The 23,775-nt window shown below is 40.9% G+C and overlaps 2 protein-coding genes across 6 annotated transcripts; one reads left to right on the forward strand and one right to left on the reverse strand.

Annotated features, from left to right (window-relative positions):
• Window positions 1-73: 73 nt before the first annotated feature.
• On the reverse strand, window positions 74-14,253 carry CRYZ (crystallin zeta). 4 transcript variants are annotated; one of them, XM_075037386.1, is made up of 9 exons: window positions 14,181-14,253; window positions 12,424-12,548; window positions 11,933-12,085; window positions 10,065-10,228; window positions 9,042-9,093; window positions 6,898-7,047; window positions 6,381-6,482; window positions 6,192-6,287; window positions 74-5,943 (listed from the first exon to the last, which is right to left on the reverse strand). In XM_075037386.1, exons 2-9 carry the CDS (start codon window positions 12,532-12,534, stop codon window positions 5,782-5,784), a joined length of 990 nt encoding a protein of 329 aa, XP_074893487.1. In that variant the 5' UTR covers window positions 12,535-12,548; window positions 14,181-14,253; the 3' UTR covers window positions 74-5,781. The 4 variants fall into 4 exon arrangements, with proteins under 4 accessions (XP_074893487.1, XP_074893486.1, XP_074893488.1 ...); XM_075037385.1 differs by lacking the exon at window positions 14,181-14,253 and adding an exon at window positions 13,581-13,925; XM_075037387.1 differs by lacking the exon at window positions 14,181-14,253 and adding an exon at window positions 13,831-13,912.
• On the forward strand, window positions 14,020-23,660 carry TYW3 (tRNA-yW synthesizing protein 3 homolog). Of its 2 annotated transcripts, XM_075037389.1 has the most exons (6): window positions 14,020-14,582; window positions 15,214-15,294; window positions 20,174-20,272; window positions 21,109-21,180; window positions 21,461-21,594; window positions 22,488-23,658. In XM_075037389.1, the coding sequence occupies exons 1-6, from the start codon at window positions 14,409-14,411 to the stop codon at window positions 22,705-22,707; spliced, it is 780 nt and encodes a 259-aa protein (XP_074893490.1). In that variant the 5' UTR covers window positions 14,020-14,408; the 3' UTR covers window positions 22,708-23,658. The 2 variants fall into 2 exon arrangements, with proteins under 2 accessions (XP_074893490.1, XP_074893491.1); XM_075037390.1 differs by lacking the exon at window positions 21,109-21,180 and having other exon boundaries at window positions 22,488-23,660.
• The last annotated feature ends 115 nt before the right edge of the window (window positions 23,661-23,775 follow it).

Here is a 23,775-nt window from a genome sequence, read left to right on the forward strand (position 1 = left end):
AATTAAAGTCTCATTAATTTATTGTATCATGCTGTAGCACACGAAGTCAGGAATACACACAGGGACCACATGATGACAATGAAGAGGGGATACTTTTAATGACTAGAAAGCGTAGGCAGCATTTGTTTGGCGCACAGTGAGATTAACAAACAGCAGCTGCTTTTCAGAACTATTCCACTCTTCTGTTTCAGAAACATGTGTAGCAGCAGTTTCCAGACCATGGCATGCGTAAAGAACTGCACACTTTGAACCCCAAATCTTATCTGCACATAAGTGAGAGAGAGCCCATGCAACCCTTCCTACCACCCACAGCAGCACCCAAGCAGACTACCACTGGGAACCACTGCTTCAGAAAGCTCATCTGATTAAATCAGGACAAGTTACTCAAAAATAAACAACCTGACAGAATTATTCTGCCCCTAAGTCAATTGTCTATGATCCTTATCCTCTTCCTCCACCCTTCTCCACCCTGCCAAGGGGACGGCCTGTCCTAAAAGGAGGGCTGAACCAAGGACTCTAGACTGACAAATTGTCTGGATGGGTGGCTTGAACAGACCAGATACACCTGAGAGATTAGCCAGAAATGTGACAAATAACAGCTCTAAGAAATTCAGCTGCAGCAGCTGAAGAAGTTACCTAGCCAAGATGATGATTTTCCCTCCACTGGACTTTAGTGTCTCTCTAACAGAGAGCGCAGCCTGACCATCCATGAACATCTCAGCCATTCCCCCTTGCAGATCACAGCCAAGGTGGGTTTGCACTAATATGCAAGGCTTGGACTACTGTAACTGAGTCACGGGCAAACCGATGCCCCCCCCCACCTTCAGCATGACAGTGCTGACAAGGTCTTACACTGCCGCAGCTACACCCACCAGCTGGAGCCCAGCCTCGTACCAGCAATACAACCCGGGTCTCACATACCCATCTCCTGCCCGCAGCCTGAAGGCACCCACTACAGCTTCCTCACTCCTTCCCACACTGTGTGTTCAGTGCTACCTCATCATTTTTAGTCACACTGCTTTTTCCAAAATCAAAACAACCTCTTCCATTTGTATGATACATCAAAAATGGACAGAAGCATTAAATGTTGTATTACATTTCTTCACAAAGCAGTCTAAGTTATGCTGTTTTATTCTGCTAGGTTACCTTTGTAGAGACAAGCTGGCAACGTAATAAAAATAGAACTACTCTGACACCTTCTGGTGAGAAACCCCATAACAAACACTACCCTTGTTAACAGCAGCAATGTGTACATAGAGTGTATGCTCTGAATTTCATCTCCAAGCATTAGCATTAGGCAGCACTAATCAAGAAAGGAGTCACTGTAAATCATGAGCCTCTCATTAATATAATACCCTCTGACCAAAGCCAAATTAAAAAGAATTAAATATTTTAAAACATGCACTGTATAAAGAAAGCATATATTTTTTGTAGGCACATCATCTCCATAACGACATCCATCATTAACTGTTACTCTTAACCTGCTATTTAGTACCTTAAGAGATGTTTTACTTTTTCTAAACAGTGTTGTCAAGTGGAATCACAGATTCCCTACATGCCATCACTGCCCCAGACTGCATTCTGCCAGAATGAATAGGAATAATCAGCATCTTTTACCTGAATAATCAGCTAAAGAACTACCTACCCACATCACTTACACTAGGTTAATCATTCTTAAACCTTCAAATTCTGACTAAGTAGACATGCAGCTCCCTACTCCTATGGAAAGTGCAACATAGAAGGAAACCAGCTTCTACCCATCCAGGCATCTGCACAGCTTCAAGGTATGAAGTATCCTACTATACCTGGGGGGGACTAGGAGGCAGGGTACCAAGTTAATGCATTATTACAGCTGAGTCTGCCTCATCCTTCTTTTCCCTAGCAACTATTTTCAAAAGCACTTATTGAAATATTAGTTTGAAATCATTAACTCCAGAAACACTGAATCTTCTTCGCTGGCAAAACAATCCGTTTGATGCAATGGTTTTAAGGTTTATAAGAACAAGAAACCATTATATGACTCAGTATAATAACAAAACAACCTCACACTTATATTGGCACAGAAGAAACAGTACTGTGGTCTACCCACTTTAGAAGATGGAGCTCAAGATGTTCACAAAACCAATTATATGACAACCTGCTTGAAAGAAATGAGGGCTTAAGTCAGTGATCCAGCATATTCCTTTAGTCCTGCATTTAATAACAAGGCTTACAGCTATAATATCTTAACATCATCCACCCCCACCAGAAATACAAATACTTACTTAAATCCTACTGAATTAATATTTGTTGGAAAAAGTATGTATATCTTTGTAGAGACGTGTATCTGTTTATGGTATGTTAAAAAATTTATTCACTTGTAAGTTTAAATTATCACTTGAGTAGCAGTCCCAAATAAAATTAACATGGCATTAAAAGAGACCTTTCCATACCTGAAAAAACCTGACATTGCAAACCTGAATCTTGAACTTCGAGGGGTCTCCTATCTACCAAAGAGTTAATTTAAAACACAGGAGATGCACTTCCACAGGGACCAACTTGGTGCTGGACAAAGTCTTCCTTACATTACTTAAACTTGTGTTAGAAAAACACTCCTTCCCTATTTGACACTAAGACCTTGCTGTTTTACCATCAGTATTCATTGAATTGGTTTCATAAGCTTCACTGTAAAGATCGTCTTTCCTTTTTTGTGATATGTGCCTAGTTATTGCTCACAAGTTCATATTCTTGAAAACCATTCTAATTTCCTCCCCCAACCCACTACAATTTGCACAACAACATTTGTCTCCAGGATGTTACCTGTCTTGGACCTGAGCTTCAGTTCCCAGCCTACAGAAATGATGAAACTACTACCCAATGAGACCTTACCAGTGCCTTTAATAAAAAGAAAACATTAATCTAGGTGTTACTGAAGGATAGATGCCACAAACAGATCTGACACCAGTCTTCCCTATCATTGATTGCTAACCCAAAAGTGAGTGTGAGCATTAGAATTGTAGAATATGAAAAAGATTAGTATCTATACTCAATTATTTAGAAAAATATCAATGTTCATTATTTATCTCACATTCTCTCAAATTAGAAAATAACAACATGCAACTGGGCAAAGAACAGTTCCCAACAGTCTCAATAACTCTGCTAGCTAGATTTGAAGTAGCATGAGCACACATACTTCCATGGGCATCCTGGGAAGAATACAAGGACGCTGCCCAGATGTGTAGGGTTGGGATTAGGAAAGCTAAAGCACAGTTGGAGCTGAATTTGGCAAGGCATACAAATAATAATAAGCCTCTTGGCCAGAAAAGGAAGATTAAAGAAAATGCACCACCTCCAGTAAGTAAGACAGGAGAGCTAGTGACAACCAACACGGAGAAGGCTGATGTACTCAACAATCACCTCTCCCATGAGGACAGGCTGAGAGTTGGGGTTGTTCAGCCTGGAGAAGAGCAGGCTCCAGGGAGACCTTTCAGTACTTAAAGGGGGCTTATAAGAAAGGTGGAGAAAGACTTTTTACCAAGGTCTGTATTGACAGGACAAGGGGCAATGGTTTTAAACTGAAAGAGAGTAGATTTAGGTTCGACGTAAGGAAGAAATTTTTTATGATGAGGGTGCTGAGACACTGGAACAGGTTGCCCAGAGAAGTTGTGGATGCTCCATTCCTGGAAGTGTTCAAGGTCAGGCTGGATGTGGCTTAGAGCAATCAGCTCTGGTGAAAAATGTCCCTGCCTGTGAAAGGGGAGTTGGACTAGATGATCTTCAGAGATCCCTTCCAACCCAAACCATTCTACAATTCCACGATACTTCAACTATTGTTATCCATATCAACTACAACGACACAAAAATAAGTCTTTTTGCTAGAGCTCTAAAGAAAATTCTCTCTTGATTTCCATGCACTTACCATGAATCATCCACTTTCCATTAACAAAGGGCCAAAATATTTTCACCCATTTAGGAGTGATAGCACAAGAAACGTGGCTGTTGGAGAAGACCACATGAAGCCCAGGACCTGCCTCCAGGTCTATCAAGACTGCACTTGGGAGAGCAGGAGGAAGTAAAGCTATATTATCTTATTTCCAAGCAAGTATTTTGCATCTCTTTACATAACTATGCACAAGAGAAAAATCAAGCAGAAAGACTGGATATTTTCTGAGACAGATTTTAAACAAGCTGGCACTGCATCAGTTGTAATGATCCAACTATTCCTGGTCTCCTCCAAGGGTAAGTCACTTGGCAAGAAGGGGGATCTTACAGGTGACAGAGGCTATCACCTGCAACATTTTCTGTGTAAATAAGTCAGCAATTTTCTACCACTTTTTTTAGTACACCTAGTATTTATATGCTAACATGTCTACAGGCTTGGAAAACATTTCAATTCCAACTACTCTAATTTAAAAAAAAAATTAAAAATAAAAATTGTGGGGCCCTCTCTTACATTAGTATTTTAAGGAGGGATCACAATCACAGAGGAGAAATCCAGACACTTCAAAAGATTTTGCCAATTATTTTCTTAGTTTAGATTAAGCAAAACATCAGTAGAAATGAATGCCTGTTCAGAAAAAAATCACAATTTAGAAAATGCTAGTGTGATGAAGCTACCACCCTGAGGAAACTATACATGGATTCAGAGACTGTGTGCTGATTTATGATAGCATGACACCAAATGAATCCAGACCAAATGTTAAAAAGCAAGTAACCTTCACAGACAAAAATACTTCTAAAAAGTTTCTGTTTAGTAAGGACTCACTTTTCCTCAAAGGAACAGAAAAGCTCATCTTCAAAGTTGAGAAAACTCTTCTGCAAGTGATGACTTCACTGCTCATTAGAGAATTATATCATTAAAAGGAAGTGCCTGTAATACCAAACAGTATTTTGAGTGTAAAAACTGTCAACATATCAAAGAAATTGTCCTTCCTTAATTGGATTGTATGTGGAACAAGTCAACAATGTATACACATTCATTTATGAAATAACATGAATTCTCAGTACCCATGAAAGCAGTGCAGCCTCTCTTTTCTCCTCATTGTAGCCAGGGATTCAGGTGACTTTAAATTTAATAAAGATCACAGGAAGAATTTAAATCCTCGCTACCCAGCCATTTACCATCAAGGAATCAGCTGCTTCTGCCAATATGATCAGTTGCCAAGTAGCACGTATTAGCATGCAGCTTCAGAGTTATGGTCCCTTTGGATTAACTGAGACACTTTCACCTCACATACTAAGTCAGGCATAGAAAAATGAAACTGCCTCTGCTTCCTAACAGTTCACATTTTAGAGATTCTTTGGCCAACTATTGATCTGGAAAGTGAACTATTTTGGCAGTAAAAGCTTTTATTCCAAGTAAATTACCTGACAAAAGATGAATAAGACAAATTTTGTGGCTAAAGAATTTAGAGTCCTAGTTATATGCATATTGTTAGTTATATACATTTAAGTATCTGCTGAAAAAGCAGGCTTCATTTCGCACTACCTAGAGTGGCCTCACTATAACTTCACATAGAATTTAATATCATGCTCTATCTTAGATATTAGTTTCCTCTGCATCACAAGGCCACACCAGCCGAGAAAATTTATTATTTCCACATCAGCCAAAAAAGCTACAAAAATTACTTTGAAGTATATGCAACTCTGCTTATTACAAAAGGAAATTAGATTGTTAATTAATTAATGTAAGTTAGCATTTGCTGTTACTGTCAAACCTGATCAAGAGTATGTTTTATATCCAACAAATCATGTAAGCAAAAGTACCGTTAAGAACAGCTACAAAATAAATGGAAAAAGACTTTATGGAAGGAGCACCATCTTTCCTCGAGCACCACTGCTATGAATAATATCTTCATGAGCCTTAACTACTTTCTCCAGTGGATATTCAGAGCCCACAGTTGGTTTCAGCCAGCCAGCTTCTATGCCATCAAGGAGTGCTGTCGCACATTCATGCCTCTCCTCCTGCAGGTAATAAAGGCAGCATTTACCACCAGGTCTTTACATTTTGGAAAAGTATTGACTATTTATGCAAGTGTTAAGCCAAATTTCACAAGCCAAAAATATTTATGATGTTCCGAGATTAAATCATAACATAAAGGAATGAACAAGCACGTTCATTACGCTTTCATTCCTACAAATGATTTTAACTGAAATAGGGAGGTGTTGGAATAAGCCAACAAAACATTCTTTAAAATAAAAATGTTTCTTACCTCAGTTTCAAGAAACAGACTAACTCCAATTATGCTAGATTCTTTACTCATAGTGTCTCTCGGATTTATCTCAATAGGACCTCTAGAGCCCACAACCTGTTACAAACGAATTAAAAGGTATTTCAAGTTACAACTGTTGAATTGCATTGCTAAATGCACAAACTAAAGTCAGTCACAAAAAATACCTACCATCACTCTTCCTCCATAGGACAGCAGTTGCAAGTCAGTAGCAAGATTGACATTAGAGAGCATTTCTACTATTATATCAACTCCTTCCATCCCTGTGTGTTCCTGTACAGGACATAACATGTTATTTAAATCACTCCAATTAGTGCTTGGGTACCACTGTTTATTTCATATGCTACAGACAACATACATTTTACAGTTTATTGTTTAAATCTTAAATACAGCCTTTGTACTAAAGCTGACAGCTACTAAGTTTCATTTTAGCATATTTGATATGCTGAATTATGATATGCTACCATATTGGAATTTTCTGGAATGCAAGAGTCTCTAAATGCCATTGCCTGTGAAGAAAGCTCAGCTTCCCCAGCCCGGAAAAGTTTTCCCTTGTGTAGAAATGAAAAAGGCAGTACACTATTACTTCTACATAAATCTCCTTCAAAAAACTTCTGCAAACAACTGTTCACATGTTGTTAGTAAGAAAAATACATGCTGCACCACCTATCCCTGAAAACATGCTTACCTTAATTTTATCAATGTAATTAGCTTCTCTGTGATTAAATACTTGGTGAGCGCCATTTCTCAGAACTATGTTCATGCCTTCCTTGGTTCCTGCTGTACCCAAAACCTTCAAACCACAGGCTCTGGCAATCTGACATGTTGCTATTCCCACCTGAGGGGAAAAGAAAAAAAGAAAAAAAAAAAAGAAAAAGAAAAAAGGTCTTTTTTTCTCCTTCTTTCTTAGCTTTTTAAATTTTATGTATTCTACCAGCAACTTGGAACTTACTCATTTAAAAAGCTGGCCTGGTAACATTTATTTTTAGCCATAATAAGTAATTTGGATCTTAAAGATAGCAAATACTCTTTGAAAAAAAGAAAAGATATTTACAGAGGCATAATACAGTCTTGTGGGTTTTTTAATAGCTCTCAGCATTTGATATAAATCCATGTAGAATGTTGTCTATCTGTTAAAGTTGGGCCATATATATTTGATACAAAGCCAAGGAAATTCTTTTCTTCACAGAATCAGCTGCTATTGATACCAGCATTATATATTGCAAAGACAATCTGCAAGCACAAATTTTATTAACAGTACTTTTGTACCTTTCACATACAGATTAAATGATATCTTTAGAAACCAAATTCTCAGTGTCTCATACCAGTTTTGCACTCCAGAGGATGTTTAGAGGTGAGGGATGCCTTCATAAAAACCTGAGGTTGGAGCCAATGATCACTTGAGGCATACCAATGTCATCTCTTGGTTTTGCTTTGTGTCACGCCAACGGAATGCAAATGCAAAACAAGGGAACAGCTGACACGAACAATGGGATTCAGTCCCAGCTGGTCAGCTTCCTGAGGCTACAGATTCGGCAGCCCACTGTACCAACCACACAGCTGGATACCTCCTCCAGGATATGTTAAGATATGTATGTTTTTATATTATTGGTGGCACACGACAAAAAAAAATAAACAAACACACAAAGAAGACCATAAAAACTCCATTCTGTGGCTCTGCTATTTAAATTTGTATGTATGAATAACACAGAAAATAAATGGACAGGCTTCTCGAAAAAATCTACCATGACCATCTGTCTGGCCAGGATCTGCCCAAACTGTTCGGCAAATGTGACCTTGTTTTCTCAATAGCAGATCATCACTTTTCAACTAAATGAAAAAACAAACACCACTAATTAAAATACATCATGGCCAGACTGATTTTCAGAGAAAAATTCAAAAGAGGCACATTTTTAAGAATCATTATGCAAATCAGCATCACTTGAAAGAAAAGATGCAGCACAAACCATCTTTTCTCTTCAGCATGTGCTTCATACCTACACATATCTCACTGCTTTGACATGTATTCCTATAACAAAGGTTACAAGTCCACAGAACAACAGATTCGCATTATACGCTTCTGCAAACCAAAGGCAATATTATCTTTTCAAGGAACATAAAACAAGAACTATGTTTAGTTTAAGAAGAAAAAAAAAGAGGCTACGATGCTGAATATCATTCTAGAATCTTAGAATGAGATCTGAATTTCTCCTTATATGAGACTGTCATAATCACCTTTTTGCTGTCTGCCAAATAATTAAGGAAACTTTGCCCATTTATAGCAGCTGTTTGATACGTCAGCAGAAGCTGAGCAACAAAGTGCAGAATATGGGGGATAAACTAGAACATTGTGTGAAAGAAATCTGAAGTTAGCTTGTCATGTAAAATCAAAGAATGTATGTTCAATTTCACACAGTATTCAGTCAGGAATTTATATATTCCAGTGTATCTCCTTGTGCAGCCAGAAACGCAAGTTGCTATGCACCAGTGATTACTGCTCAGAGAACTGAGAACAACTTGCACATATTTTAAAATTAGAGTTTTCTGCTATTAGTTTTATCTCAGGAAGACCGGTTATAAAGCTTCCAGACCAACTTCCGACTGCAGCAATGTGTTTGGGGGCCTTACACAATCACTCACGCAGTTTCATAGTTATTTGGAATAACAGGGTTTGCTCTAAGAAGAAAGTATCCTAAAGTGTCTGAAATAAAAACCTAATTTTGTTAATCTATTAATTGATATAAATGTGGCCATAAATCATATCACAGACAAAAGCAGATAATAGGGACAGAAAGCGGCATTTCTTATAACTTGCCTTCTCAAAATACTTACTCCTCCACTCGCACCATGCACTAGCACACTTTCCCCTGCTTTGGCACGCCCTCTGAATGAAAAAACAGAAAATACTGGCATTATGATTGTAGTACATAATCATTAACCATCAGGCTGTATATACCGACATCAAATCTCAGCTTTCACACAGTATTACTTCCAATTTATGTTATGGCTAAGCAGGTATAATCAGCCTCTTTGGGAAAACAAGGAGGCAAAATAAACCATACCATTTATGAATTTAAGTAATATGCAATTTTGTCAACATGCAACTAGCAGCAAGTAACAGTCTGGTACTGAACCTCAGTTCAAGACCTTCACCTGTTACAGATCTGAAAAATCACAGAATGGTTTGGGCTGGAAGGGACCTTAAAGATCATCTCTTTCCGACCCCCCTGCCATGGGCAGGGACACCTTCCACTAGACCAGGTCGCCCAAAGCCCCATCCAGCCTGACCTTGAACACTTCCAGGGATGGGGAAAAAAAAAAACATAAAAATAAACCACACTCATTTTAATAATTTGTTCTATCAAACTAAACCAGTCCTAAGCTCTTACCTAGCTGACACAGAAGTCTGGTTTTCACTTGTCATACTGTCCTAGGGCACCAGACAGGACTGTACACAGAGACTCTGGCAAGAGAGGCTCATGAAGAAAAGAGGTGGGTCTGCTCTACAGCACATTGTCCATTTAATTAAGAAATTAGAACTATTCCTGTTTTTCTTCCCTAGCTAAAATACCAAAGAGTACTGAAAAAGAGTTACACATTTTATTACATGATACTTATAGAAGAATCCTTCCCAGGTCTGTTCTCTTAAGAAGAGATACTTAACAGGAAAATACAGTCATTAGCTTCTAGGTAGCAATTGTCTGACAATTCCACCAGTATAACAAATTTAACTTAAGTGTTTTAAACATTTCCCACTCATTGATCTCCCCCCATTTTGCAGGACAATGAAAATATGGGCTTCAGTATTTTAAATATTCAAAAGCAAAATGCACAAACTTAGATTTGGCACCTTACTTTTGGAAAAGAGCACGATAAGCAGTGAAGTAGGGTATTCCAATCGCTGCTCCTTGCCTAAAGTCCAATTTATCCGACAAAGGAAAGACTCTATTAGCTGCAGCAACTGCATAATCTGCATATCCTCCAGAGATTGTACCAGTGGTAAAAACCCTGTCACCTTTCTAGAAAGGAGGGAAAGAAAATAGAGAAATTAATAATCTCCCTTCTTTTTTCCTTATTATACATTAAGAACCAGTTCACAGAAGTTTAGGCTATTTCTAACAGCTCTCCTATTAAAAATAACCAGTTATATTTGTCACAGAGAAGATTTTTATAAATGCTAATACATACAATCAATGCAACACAAACCATATAATTTCATATACTTAGATTTAAGTGTCATAATTATAAACCCCGCTCCACAGTATAACACACAAACCTGCTGTCTCATTAATATTAACCTTAATGAACCCGAACACTAAAGAATTCCATCCACAGATTCCAAATGCAAAACCTCGAAAGCTTTTGCAGACACAAAAGAAACATTTCTCAATTATTTTTGTTTAAACGTGGAAAAAAGATATGCTCTTAATATGCCCTAATGTAACTAAATATCGCTGTTGTTCTTCAACAGTGAATACTCCAACCAGCAATTCAGCAGGCGATGCAGGAAACGCACCACCTGGCAGCGTGCTGTGCATGCAGGCGCCAAGGCGATTCAGTCCTGCCGACGGGGTACGCCGCCAGCTGCTGTGCTCCAGGTCAGCACTCAACCTTGTACAAGCCCACTTGCAGAACGCCAGTACCCGCTAACATTTGCGGTTACTGAGCTCTGATTTTTCGACTTATTTGCACGTCGATCTCATTAAACATATAGCATGTGGACTACACCAGTTTGGTTTGCAGACATTGGGTATTAACTGCTGTGCAGAGGGCTGCATAGCAGCACAGCTGTTTCTCAAGCACTATGAGTACGCGAATGAATGAGCTTGGCTACTTGGCATTTTCAGGATGTCTGCCAGTGGCACATATTGATCTCATCATCTCTCTCTTTCATTCAAGCAAAGAGCATCAGGAGTTCCGTAAGAAACAAAACACACACACAGCAGATATAGCAAACTACTGATAAGAAAATACGAATAAACATGATTCTTCTCTCTAGATAACCAAATCTCTCATCTCTCCCACAATAGTTACATAAATTCCAAGTCAGGAAATTCCAACACAATTTTAACTACAATTTTTATGTTTGCCTGAAGCCAACAGTCTTAGTGACTTGAAAGGAAGAATGGATTTAAAAACTAAATAAATTTCATAGACATCTTTTAGCAAGCTGATAATTGCCTTCTCCTGTCCCAAGACTTTCCCCCTGAGAAAATCTAAGCAAAATTACTAAACTAGAGTAATGAAGTATTTTGACAGTTTTAACAACAAATATGTAATTTATGGGGTTTCATAGGTCAGTAAAATAAAAGCTATTTCCACTTCCCCAAAAAAACTTTACAGAATTTTTTTCAGTTCTGCGTGAAATTATTACCTCAAATGTGAAGCATCCAACTTCAAATATTTCTGCAATCCCATAAAAATAGTTGTGACCCACAACTTTTGTACACCTGATACCATTGCTTCAAGCAGACAAACTGAAGTGCCTCTTCTGAGACCTTTTAACTCTTGGAGGCCAACAGCATTAAAGACTTCCCTACAGTTCAATCTGCACACTGGGCTGCCAGTATGATCTCACTGCGTGCTTTTACCAGTCAATGAATGTGATTTTCGCCCCTGAACAGATTACATGATTATAAGCAATAAAAAAGGAACAGTAGTATAGCAATCACAGAAAGAGGATACAATAAACAATAATGAATTAAACCCCAATGTATAAATACCTTGAATGCAGTCACATGTTCCCCAACACTTTCTATTACACCAGCCACATCTGAGCCAGGAGTATAGGGTAAAGCCGGTTTTCTAGCATAATTTCCAGAACGAATATATGTCTCGACAGGATTTACCCCACAGGCATGGACTTGAATTAACACCTAAAAGAAAAGATGCTTCTTAAGCAATAATTAAAAAGATTTAGAACTTGAATTCACAGCACAGTGTCATGGCATTTTAACTAAATTCTTACACAGAGTCAGCAAAAATTCAGTGTTGAACTGAAGCTGTTTTCAGGAAATCCTTTATATGGATTATGTAGCCCATATGACAGTAAAAAGCCCACATTTGTTAAACGTGATGTCTCAGGTAGCATGAATACACTGATCAAAAACTACATATTCAAGATGGAAAGTTTTGGTTTGTATTCTTTACTCTGTTCCAAGTGTTCCTATTACCATTCGATGTCATTATTTCAGTTCACAGAACTCATATATACCTGATTTTCATTTGGAACAGGAATTAAAACATCTGACTGCAGTTTAAGCACTTCAGGGCCACCAAATTCAAAAACTCTGACAGCTCTCATCACATTTCTTGTGGCCGCCATAGCGATCAGAATATCTGGGGGAGAAAAAACCACAATAATACTGTAACGCCTTCATAATTTATTTTCCATTTTCAAAATAAAGAAATCAACTGCCTGTCAAGCAACTGATTAAATAGAAGATCACTCCTGATTTAGATTTAAATGGGGGGGGGGGGGGTGTGTTATGGGTCTGGTGTTTGTTTGTTTGTTTTCACAAATCTTGCAAAAGGCATAAAATTAACCCTACCATTTGCAGGACTTTATGGGTATTGAGAGAATCACAGGCAAATAATTTATCCATAGAAGTATTTCTACAGCAGCTCCTGCAAACACTGCACTGCTGTCACATATCCAGAGATGTACACTACTTTGGGGAAAAATATTGACAATTTACTATTACATTCTGGCAAAACAGCCTGTCGTACATTGGGTGACTGGGTAATCTAACCAAGTGACATTCCAGTCACTGCTCCTGCTTACTATTAAACTTACCTGTAAAAAAAAAAAAAAAAAAAAAGCAACAAAAACCTAATTACCAGCTATCAAAACTGAAATGCAGACGTTCAAGATTCCAATCCTTAATTCCAGCTGGATTTCGCCGCTGCAGCTGTACGCGACAGAGAGCATGAACCACAGCCCTCAGCTGCTGCAGCTCAGAACCTCGTACACATTAATGGAAGTGATGACAATTTATCAGCAGATGAAGCTGCTATTCCAACTGCATTCATTTGTGAGGTATTCTAACAAAACACCATGAGCCAAGTTACTCCTACTACAGGAAAAGCTATACACAATTCTTTCAGGAATCTGATCGACTCAGACTGAGGAGCTTTCCTGGGTATGCAGCAAAAAAATCACAGGAGAGCAAACAGGAAGGTTAAAGACAGCGAGAAATCACGCTTTTGATCAACTCTAGCTAAAGAGCTTTAGTACCGTAGCCAGAAGCGGGCTTTTTCTCAAGGACGATTACAGCTTTTCGAAGTACCCGACTGACTGATTTTTAAAAGTAGCTGATGACTTTTTTCTCCTCACTGATAGAGTCAGCAAGGCTTCTCGTTTTTGGTTACCTATTCACGTCAGGAGAAGCATCAGTCACACGGATATACACTACTAACTTCTGCGAGTGCCCCGGCAGCCGAGGGGAGCGCAGGGGAGGGCGGGCGCGGCGGCCCCGACTGCTCTGAGGCCTCCCCCGCCTCAGAGCGGCCGCCGGCAGCCCAGGCCCCGGGGGCGGTCGCGCAGCGGAGCCCGCTCCTCCGTCGCAAGCAGGGGCACACCCGGATGAGAGGGGCCTGGCCCGGCTCCCGGCAGGCTCACCGGCTGCTCCGGAGGGAAGCGCGGCCGCGGAGCGGAGCGGCCCCACCGCGTGTGGACGGAGCGGGCCCGCCGCCGCCGCTCCTTCAGCGTCGCCGGCGAGGCCCCGCCCCAGACACGCCCCTCACCGCCAGGCCCCGCCCCGAGCACGCCCCTCGCCGTCAGGCCCCGCCCCTCTCGGCAGGCCCCGCCCCTCCGAGACGCCCCTCGCCGCCCGGCTCCGGCCCGAGCCCCGAGCACCGCCGCCGTGTCCGCCTCGGCCTGCGGAGCCCAGCCCTGCGCGCCGGGGACAGCCGCCACGGGCAGCGCGGGACCGGCCGCGGCCCAACCCCGCCGCCGCCGCCGCCGCCTACCTCCGGAGCGCTCCTGCCCCGCGGCGGAGAGCGGGCCCGGGCCGATCGGCGGCGGAGTGCGGGCGGGGGCAGCCGCGGGGAGGAGGGGGGGCGGGCGCGGCGGCGCGCACCCCAGGCCCCGCCCGGCCGTCGGGCGCGGAGGCTTGGCCCTCGGCGGCCGCCGTCAGGCTCGCGCGGCGGCCGCCGTAGGTGCGGTGCCGGCGCCGGGGCGCCGCCGCCTGCCCCTCCATGGCGGCGTTCGGGCAGCGGAAGGCGCAGCGCCTGGCGCGGGCGGACGCCAGCAGGAAGGGCGGCCTGGACGAGCGCGCCGCCCCCGTCGTGCAGCTCCTCAACGGGCGAGCGCGGTTCTGCACCACCAGCTCCTGCTCGGGCCGCCTGGTCCTGGCGCAGGGCAGCGCCGCGGTGAGTCCCGCCCGCGGAGGAGCCCGGCCGAAGGCTCGGCTCTCGGGGCCCGTGGAGCCGGGCCCGGGGCGGCTCCGGCGGCGCCTCGCCCTGCCCGCGGGCCCGCCGCGCTCCCCCGCACCGGCCGGGGCCGCTTCCCTGGCGTGGGTGCGGGGCGGGCCCGGCCCCGCTGCCCCGGGCACCCCGCGGAGGGGCCGCAGGCCGGCGGAGGGGCCGCGGCCGCGGCCAGGGCCGGGGCCTGGGCCTCGCCGCGCTGGCGGCGCCGGGAGCGTGCCGGGCACGCGGTTTGGGGGCCCCGGCGCGACGTGCCGGCGTTTTGGGACGTGGAACGGCAGAAGGCAGCGTTCGGCGGTCCGCCATCTCCGCTCCGGCAGCTGTCATCTCGGGGGCTGGGGCACGAACCCGGCTGATGCCGGCCCTCGGTCTGGCCGCCTTACCGGGCTGAGAATACCCACAAACGCAGATAAGCCGGTTTGGAACGACTTTGGCGTAAATATGGTTTCCTGCGTTAAGAAAACACACTTTTTTAAAAGCGACATCACTTACTCTGAAGGACCATTTTCTTATACGTGCACAAGATCAAACGTCACCTACCTGTACTGCTAGTTTAATCGTTTCTCTTCATCACTAGGATGCAAACAGCTGGGAGGTCCAGAAGAAAAACTGCACGTGGCTCATGGTAACACATGAAACGTGTACCAAAGATGATGTGGTAAGAGGACAGTACGGTACAACTTTTGACGTTTATTTAATGCAGTGCTCCTAATGTCATGGAAAACACATCATGTAAAACAGAAATATTTAGGGTTTTTATTCCTGGTACTGAGATGAATTGACACTCTCCTTTCAAAATAAACTTTTCTCCAGGTGCTCTGCTTAATAAATTCGTAAGACCCGCTTTGAAGAGAATGCTTTTGAGCCTCATACCAAATTTTCTGCATAGTTGTAAATGCAGCTGATACGAAACTTGAATAATTTCCTCCTGTCTGGAGTCACGTAATCTCCACATTGCAATGGCTCAACAAGAAGTCAGTAATTACTGTTGTTGCTGTAGCAGAAGATTGTCTTTCAAAAAGCAGTTTCTGAAAATCTAAGATACAGTGATTCTTACTTTTTGAAAGCCCTTTCCTTACTCAGAATAAGTGGAAATAGTGCTTTTCTAAGCAAGTGTTCTTCCTTTCCTGAAAGATTACTGTTAGTCTAACAGTGTATTTTCCATTTTTTATCTGCTCTTTGTTTTCCCTTCTTGTTGGATTGCCAGCAAGGTATCAACTGGAGACTAGATTTGATTTAAAAACCTTCCTAACCAAAAGTAAAATAAGCTTAATTTATGTAGAGTACTTGCTGGCCTTTGGACAGTGATGACCTAGCTGGGCTAAATGGAAACAGTGTATTCCTTGTTAATACCAAAGTAACAATTGCTGTGTGAAGCCAGGCATTTGCCTAGTTAAAGTTCTGTGTCAGGTAGCATCTGAGATGATGCTTACTGGAGCAGCAATGTTCCTGGAGGACACAGACGCAGGATAATGTGGCCCTTATCCCGTTCTCCCACAGTCAGAGCCTGACATACCCATTAATGCAGTAATTGTAATGCCTCCTTCAGAATGAGTCAGCTGTGATTAACAAACATTTTGTGTCCTCAGTAACTGTTTCATAAGTTATGGCCATTCTTGCTTTTTTTTTTTGTTCAGCAATTCCAGAAGCAACCAAAATGAATTCCTTCGTTTCCATTAAATGTAGATGTGTTCAGGTAAGCATGCCAGTGAGCATGTTCATTTTGTATGTAGTAACTCCTTCCAGACAGTTAAAACTGTCTTGAGTTAAAAAAACTGCCTTGAATTTAAAACTGTCTCGAGCCCAGCTCGCTGTGCTAACAGCCTTTCACTTACAGACACCTGAAACTAGCGTAACAGTGAATCTCTTATACTGCATTTTCAATTTAGTATCTTAAAATCCCCTGAAATTTAAAAGAAATATATATAGTGGGGTGGGTTTTTTTTTAGTATGCTTTCCAAATAGCCTGCTCTCTGCATACATCTCTTAGCTTTGTCTGTCCCAAAAAAGAAGCGGTTACAAGGTCAAAATTCTTTCACTCAATTCACAGCTTTCTTTACCACATGCATACGTTCTCACACATGCACAAAAGAAATCTCCTCCAAAATATTTGTCTGTCTTGGTATTTGTTCTAGCAAAGCAGAGCTTGCTGAAATTTTCATCAGCAAATTTCAGGTTGAGTAGGATACAGTGGGTTGTTGCTGACTCTTATGAGAGGAAATACTCTTGATTTTTCCTCTTCCCTTTAACATGTAGATGGGATTTTTTTTTAATGCATAAATTGCAAGTGTAAGAAAAATGTCTTCGACTATTTTTTTAAACTACTGTACTCTCATGTATGATAAAGCTTTGCTAGTGCAGTATTTAGGAAATGAGAAGGGAAGTCAGGATCTTGTATGCTGTGTGTTGTGCTTTTCGGCTGTGAGGTCATTTTACCTCACTGTTTGTATTAACCTCAACAATATGAACATAGGATATTTGTTTTGTAATTTATTTTTATCTCATTTTCCTCCCAGTGCTTAGAGAAAAAGCATTATGTATCACACAGTGCCTCTTTGGAAGGTTACTGATACGACACAAATATAATCTCATAATTACACGATAGTGTAAAACTGAAATGGTGTAATTTTTCCTTGACACACTATTGGCGTGAATCTTGACCATCTTCAGCGTTGGATATTCAGATGTAGGTACAGCGGAATTGGGCCCACTGCCGTTTAATACTTTAAGACGTGCATGTGCAGAGCACTCCCTTCTACCAGGACCGATGCACGCAGTTTTGTCCACGTGTCTGTACGGACAGTCCTATGCTGTCAGCTGCTAGGTTTGCCTGTTGCTGACAAACCTTCCAAATGTCTAGCTTGAGCATCAGTAGAGTGTATCTGGTGAGTGAGGTGTCACCTCATCCTTTTCTCGTCAGCAGGTTTTGCCGAATGCAGTGAGCTGTGCACTGCCCTCATCACACTGTAACTTAAACCTGAGCTAGTAACGTGACTGGAGCTGTGCAGCGCTGCAGTGACAGCATTTGCTGTAGTACCAACAGACGCTCTTTCTAGAGCAAGAGCTGCGTTCCACTTACTGTAAATGTGCTGCTGTGGTCAGTCACTAAACACAAGTCACTTTCTGTTTCATATCACTTCAGCAATTGCTCCTGTGTTTGGAAAAGAGTGGTTTTCATTTGTGTGAGCTTGTTTACGTATCACTGACAGGTATTTTCTGTCATTTCATGACAGCAATTAGACTTTGACTCTTTTGGAGATGAGGGGACTAATCCTATTCCCAGTGGGTGTTTTCCCATCTGCTTCACTGCGAGCAAATCAGGGCCTCAGACTTCGTAGACTTAACAGAAAATTACTTTCAGCATTTCCCTATTAAATTAAGTTTGTGGGGAATTAATGATTTAGACACAGTAAGATAATAAAAAATCTTTGCTGAAAATATTTTGTTCCATTAATAAGCTTTTGAGGAAACAAGCGTAGGACAGCTTTGGGGCAATGCTAGCATGCATAGATGATTTCAGTCAGTATGACTTTCTTAATTAGTTGTAGTCTTGCTGAAAAGCTGCCTCTATAGAGTATCTGCTAAATTACTTAGCCTTTTCAGAGAAACAGAAACCCTTAAAAACACCTTCACCAATATCACACACGCAGATCGCAGCTAATAATGTGTCCTCTGTTATAATACTTGTCTCGGAGACAAGTCTGTCTGACTTGGCTTCCAACCACAATGGATGCCGATCATTTTGCTGAAGCAGGACACTGTATTGCTCAGATGGCTAGAACAGAGTTCTCAAACATGGGAAAGCGTCTGAAAAGCGATCACGGAAACATTCCTGAAGAGGGAATGCACGCACCCATGGCAGGTCCCAGCCTGCGTTAACACCGTGAATGCCGACTGCTGCGTGTGTTTGGACTGCTGTGCATGTTTGTACTCCTGCTGAAAGCAGCGCAGCCCAAAGAGACACTACACAAGGCGGGGGCCTCTGGAGTGTACACAGCCAGCCTTGTGCTGTGCTGCGGAGGGAAACCACACGAACTCTGCAGAGCCTGGCTTTGGATAAGGAAGCTGTTTGACCGTGCTAGCACACTCTCGGGCAGGGTGAATTCACCTCACTGGAGCACTGTGTCAACAGAACGTGTTTCCAGGCCCAAGGAAATGCTAAATAAGTTAGCTTAGGTGTTTCTGTACAACAGTGCATTATGCAATGTTGATCGTTTCTGTTTCTCATCAGCTTTGGCACAGCTGTGGTTACTTGGGTATTTTTTAAAATCTGGCGCACAAATTACGAACTTGGCCATTCAGAAAGACCTGCTTTCAACTTAAAATAAGAACATTTATGGAGGAGATGCTGCATAAATGCATTTAAATAGTTTTCAGTGTTTAAAGGAAAGGAGAGAATGTTACTTCAACAGTTTTCTTTTATGCCATCATATCTTAAAAAAGCATATGAATTTTAATATTTCCTCAAGATTTTATTGAATATTTTCATTTTACAAGAAAGATGAGAAGGGCTAGACAAAACAACAAAGTATCGGAAAATAGCTGAAATTTCTCAAGTTAACATAGCAAATTTTTTAGTGATGTGAATTAAGCAAGAGAAGGCAAACAAGAAGGGGGGGGCAAATAGTGCTTATGATTAAATAATCATACAATGAAATAAGTAATATAACTGCCTCAAAGCAACCTTTCTGAATGGAAGAAAGTAATATCAGCCCTTAAGATCTCTGCATAAAGATAGCGTAGAAAAATAGAGAAACTGTAATAGTAAGCCATGCAGAATGTCCTATAGCTTTCTCCACACTCTCGCAAATCCAGGAAAGATTGCCACTAGCATCTTGGTCTTCTAGCAGAACTGAGGGGTTTGAAGGTAATTTCTTGACTTTTATAATTATGAAGTTACTTTTTTTTTTTCTTGTCTTGTGGGTTTATGCCTCTAATTTCAACCTCTGAATTTTTTATAACTCTTAGGCTATGCATTATTATTTAAACTGGGATTAAAAGTGATCAAGTATGTTAGGCCATGAATTTAATCTGCTGAATCCCAGAAAGTTTTCTGAAGTTGAGGAATGTGCTTCAGAAACTAAATGTCTTTGATTTTAAAGAACAGTTTAAAAAAAAAACAACAACAACAACAAACAAAACACCAAACTAAAAAAACCTGCTCAGGTTTCATCTGATTGCAGTAAAACAGTCCTTTTCCCATGCTGTACTGACTGTATCAATTTGTTTGAATGTGCAAAGAAACAAACAGGAAAGAGCAGTTTTTCAAGTTTTTAAAGTCTATCTTGCAATGAATTTCTATCAGACCTAATGAGTTTATCAAACAGCATCATGGAAATCCATGGAATTTCTCTGTATTTTGAGCAATGAAAAATCAAAAGCAGCTGAACAAACCCAATTGCTTGGAACTCATTTGCTGCATTTTTAATGCTTGTTTCACACACTGACTAGCTATTCTTTTCTTTTTTTTTTTTTTTTTTTTGTAATAACAGTACACGCTTGCAGTATGAATATAAATATTTTGGTGTATTTTCCAGATGACAGCACTGGAGAAAGCCACTGGTGACGTCGTGCTCAAGTTTGAACCATTTGTTCTTCATGTGTTATGTCAAGAGCTGCAAGATGCACAGCTTCTGGTAAAATTACATCAAGTAACAATGTTACATTGTTGTTCTGTTATATTCCTTGCTGTAAAAGTAAAAGTATTGGCTCCTGAGTAAGCTTTAGCACTTAGAATAGTCCCAGATGTGCTGTATGTTTAATAACTGGGGTAGTAAGTGTATGCTGATGAAGAAAACATAGCTTTAAACTTAGTAGAGATTTTGCTGTACTTCTTAGAAAACAAAATTACTCAACTACAATTCAGTGTTCAAGCTGAAGCAGGTTGCCTGGTAAAAAAGTGTTTTCTGGTGAGCCTGGGTTGTTTTCGCTGGCTGAAAGCGAGGGGGTTTTTTATATGTCATTTTGCTACCCGCCAGGCCATTTGGCTCCAGTGTTTCAACTAATTGAATAGTACCTTTGCCTTCTGCTTTTCCAGAATTACTCCGGAGAGTAATGCGTGATGGGTTTGTTCCTTCATTAATGTAGAAGAGAGTTGATTAGCTTCTTTTATAGTACTGCTGCACTTTTAGCTATAAAAGTGTTTCATGACTGTCTATATGGTTACCAGCTCTTCAAGATAAAATAGTACAGTGCCCAGAGGCATGTTATTGTCCCATCTGCACTAATGGATTAAGATTAGACAAATCAAGATTGACTGTGGTTGTTTGAAAACCTACCACAATTTGTGATACTACATGCGTTTGATCTTAAAAACATTTTAATGTAACTGTTACTGCATTAATTTGGGGAGATGGTTTTCAATAAGTTTTTTTGCAAAATTGAGATTATAAACTGCATTGCAACCCATCCATAATTACTTCTTGCTGTGAAAGTGTGTAAGACCTGCTTAAGGCATTTATTTGTTCTGCAGCATTCAGTGGCTATCAATTCTGGGTTCAGGAACTCTGGTATTACAGTTGGCAGAGGAGGAAAAATTATGATGGTAAGGACTTTTCTACTTGCACGTAAAGAATGTAACAAAATAATATCGTTACTGTTAACACTGATTTTTTTACAAGCCAAGATCTGAATTGTAATGTGATTGACAGCTATCACAGGGCACGCTGTAGCAAAGAAATACCTTTCTGCTTTAGTTGACAGTGAACTAACCAATTGTGTGCGTAAGTCGTTTTTTTTCTGTAATGAACTTCCCATATTATTTAAATAACCTTCATAAAATAAAAAACTTTATTCTAGATAAATCCTTCTGTGTGTGTTTTTAGGCTGTCCGGAGCACTCATTGCTTAGAAGTTCCACTGAGCCACAAGGGAAAACTGATGGTCTCTGAAGAATATATTGAATTTCTGATACATGTAGCTAATCGGAAAATGGAAGAAAACACAAGGAGGATTGACAGGTTTGTAAGAGTACACTAATCCTATTCATGACATCTAAATCCAAAAGTGAGAGAGGTTATGTAAAAAAGAAAAGAAAAAAAACAAAACCAAAAACATCCCCTCCAAAGTCTAAAATACAATTTCAATTAATTTTTTGAGCTCTGAAGACTATAAACTGTTTAAGCGAAAAACCTGTAAACAATACCAGTTTACAGACTATCTTTATTACTGAGTAGGGTTTAAGTTTCTTTTTCTAATGATAACAGCATTTGTTATTCTAACACAGTAACCACTTCAGAAGTATTCAGATTGCAGTGCACACTTAAATCCACTAAATGCTTTGTATAGTTTCCAAAACTGATGTTTTATGAAGGCGGTGGAAGGTTACACACACTTTGGGTCTTTACATTTGTCTCCATCTGAGGAACAGAACACGCAGAACAGCCAAAGAGCATGAGGATCAAAAGGATGCTGTAAAGACAGACACCTACATGTACTAAGACCAGTTTCTTTTTATATGTCCATTGAAAATCTCTGTAGTTGTTAAGTTAAAAGCAATTGCTAATAGTAGCAGTCCATCTGATGATTCACACTATCATTCATCAGTCCTTTAACCTGATACCATTTTATAGTTTCTGTAAGATTTAACAGGGTCTTAATGGCACATGAGTACATCCACTAATTGATTTCTAACACACAAGCATTACAAAGGGAAGTGGCCCAGCATACATAAGGACGCAGGCTGGTATTTCTAATTTTTCTTCCAGTATTGGCTAGAACATTTCAATGTTAGTAATGATTTTCTTCTCTTAACACATTTTAATTATATTACAAAAGCATTACTTTCTCTGAGTAGTTTTGCAGATCCTGAGCAAACCTACAAAATAATAACTACACAATTATTTCTTTCTAGATTCTACAAATGCTTAGAGGTAGCTTTGAAAACTGCCATCAGTGCGAACAACTCACCTTCTCAGGAGACGGAGAATCGCTCCGTGTACATTCACAGAAGAAAGAGGAAGACCATTCAAGAACAAGATGTACATACCTCTCTGAAGGATCACAATGAAGAACTGGAGCCTGAGGATGATACAGAAAGCAATCTTGCTATTTTTGCTGAAATCATGATATAGACTAAGGCATTTGAAAGCAAATGGCAAACTGAATAGTAATTGTAATGCTCTTTGTAAGAGATAAAAATACTGCTCTGTTCTAAGTAGTAACACTCTCATGGACATTTACCAGAAAAAAAGTAATTAAACAGAAGTGTGAGCAGGTTTAATGCCACAGAAGAACAGAGAACAAAACCTTAGAATGTTTTGGGTGCTTTTTTTAACAGCGTTGTTGAATAAACAATCTTTTACTCTGTCAGTTACCACAGAAATAACTGGCTTGCTACAGTTCTCTATGGAAGCATTTCACTTCCAAATGCTGGGTTTAGGCCTTCTGATTTTTGCAGAGCAGAGAAACTCTCAAAACTGGTTGTTATCCTTGAAGGTTTTTAATCCCTCTAGGACCTCTGCAAAACAGTGTGCACCAATATAGATGGCCCTTTCAGAACAACAGAAAGCCACATATTAGCCAGCTGATGAACAGTACCTGGTGTGAAGGTTAGAATAGAGAAGTTACATACTGCTCTATGCCGGCTTCAGCCGCATGCATCCAGGATCCTTCCTGACTCTTGTACCAGGCAGCAAAGTTGATGCTGTTTTCTTGCACTTTACTGTGTTTCAGGCTCCAGCCCCACTGTGTTCATGTGTTCTGCTTCCCTTGGCCAGCAGCCATTAGGTGTTATTTTCCTTTGCATCTTTTAGCCAACTCTGTATTCTGGTAGTTCATTAGCTCACTTACATCCCATTCTGTGTGGCCAGCACCCAGCTTCAGTTCCAGCTGGTGAGCAGGAGGGTCAACCAAAGGGTACAGTAACGAGCTTTCTTACCAGGCTGTGAACCACTGACATGCAATAAATGTTAAATATAAAACTGCAATAATTTGTGCATTCCTGTATTGTACCACTGGAAAAGTCACTCCATACTCGTACTGTATTTTTCAGAAAAATGGTGAATTTGTAAACCTTAGCAACAATGAATTCTGAGCCTTTCCTTTTATGACTGAGTGATCACTAACACTACAGAACAAGACCTGACCAAAGAAAATGGTTTATTTGGTACAGTAACTCCCCGTTCATATAGGTAATTGTT

Source organism: Buteo buteo, chromosome 10 (assembly GCF_964188355.1).
Source record: "Buteo buteo chromosome 10, bButBut1.hap1.1, whole genome shotgun sequence".
NCBI lineage: Eukaryota > Metazoa > Chordata > Aves > Accipitriformes > Accipitridae > Buteo > Buteo buteo.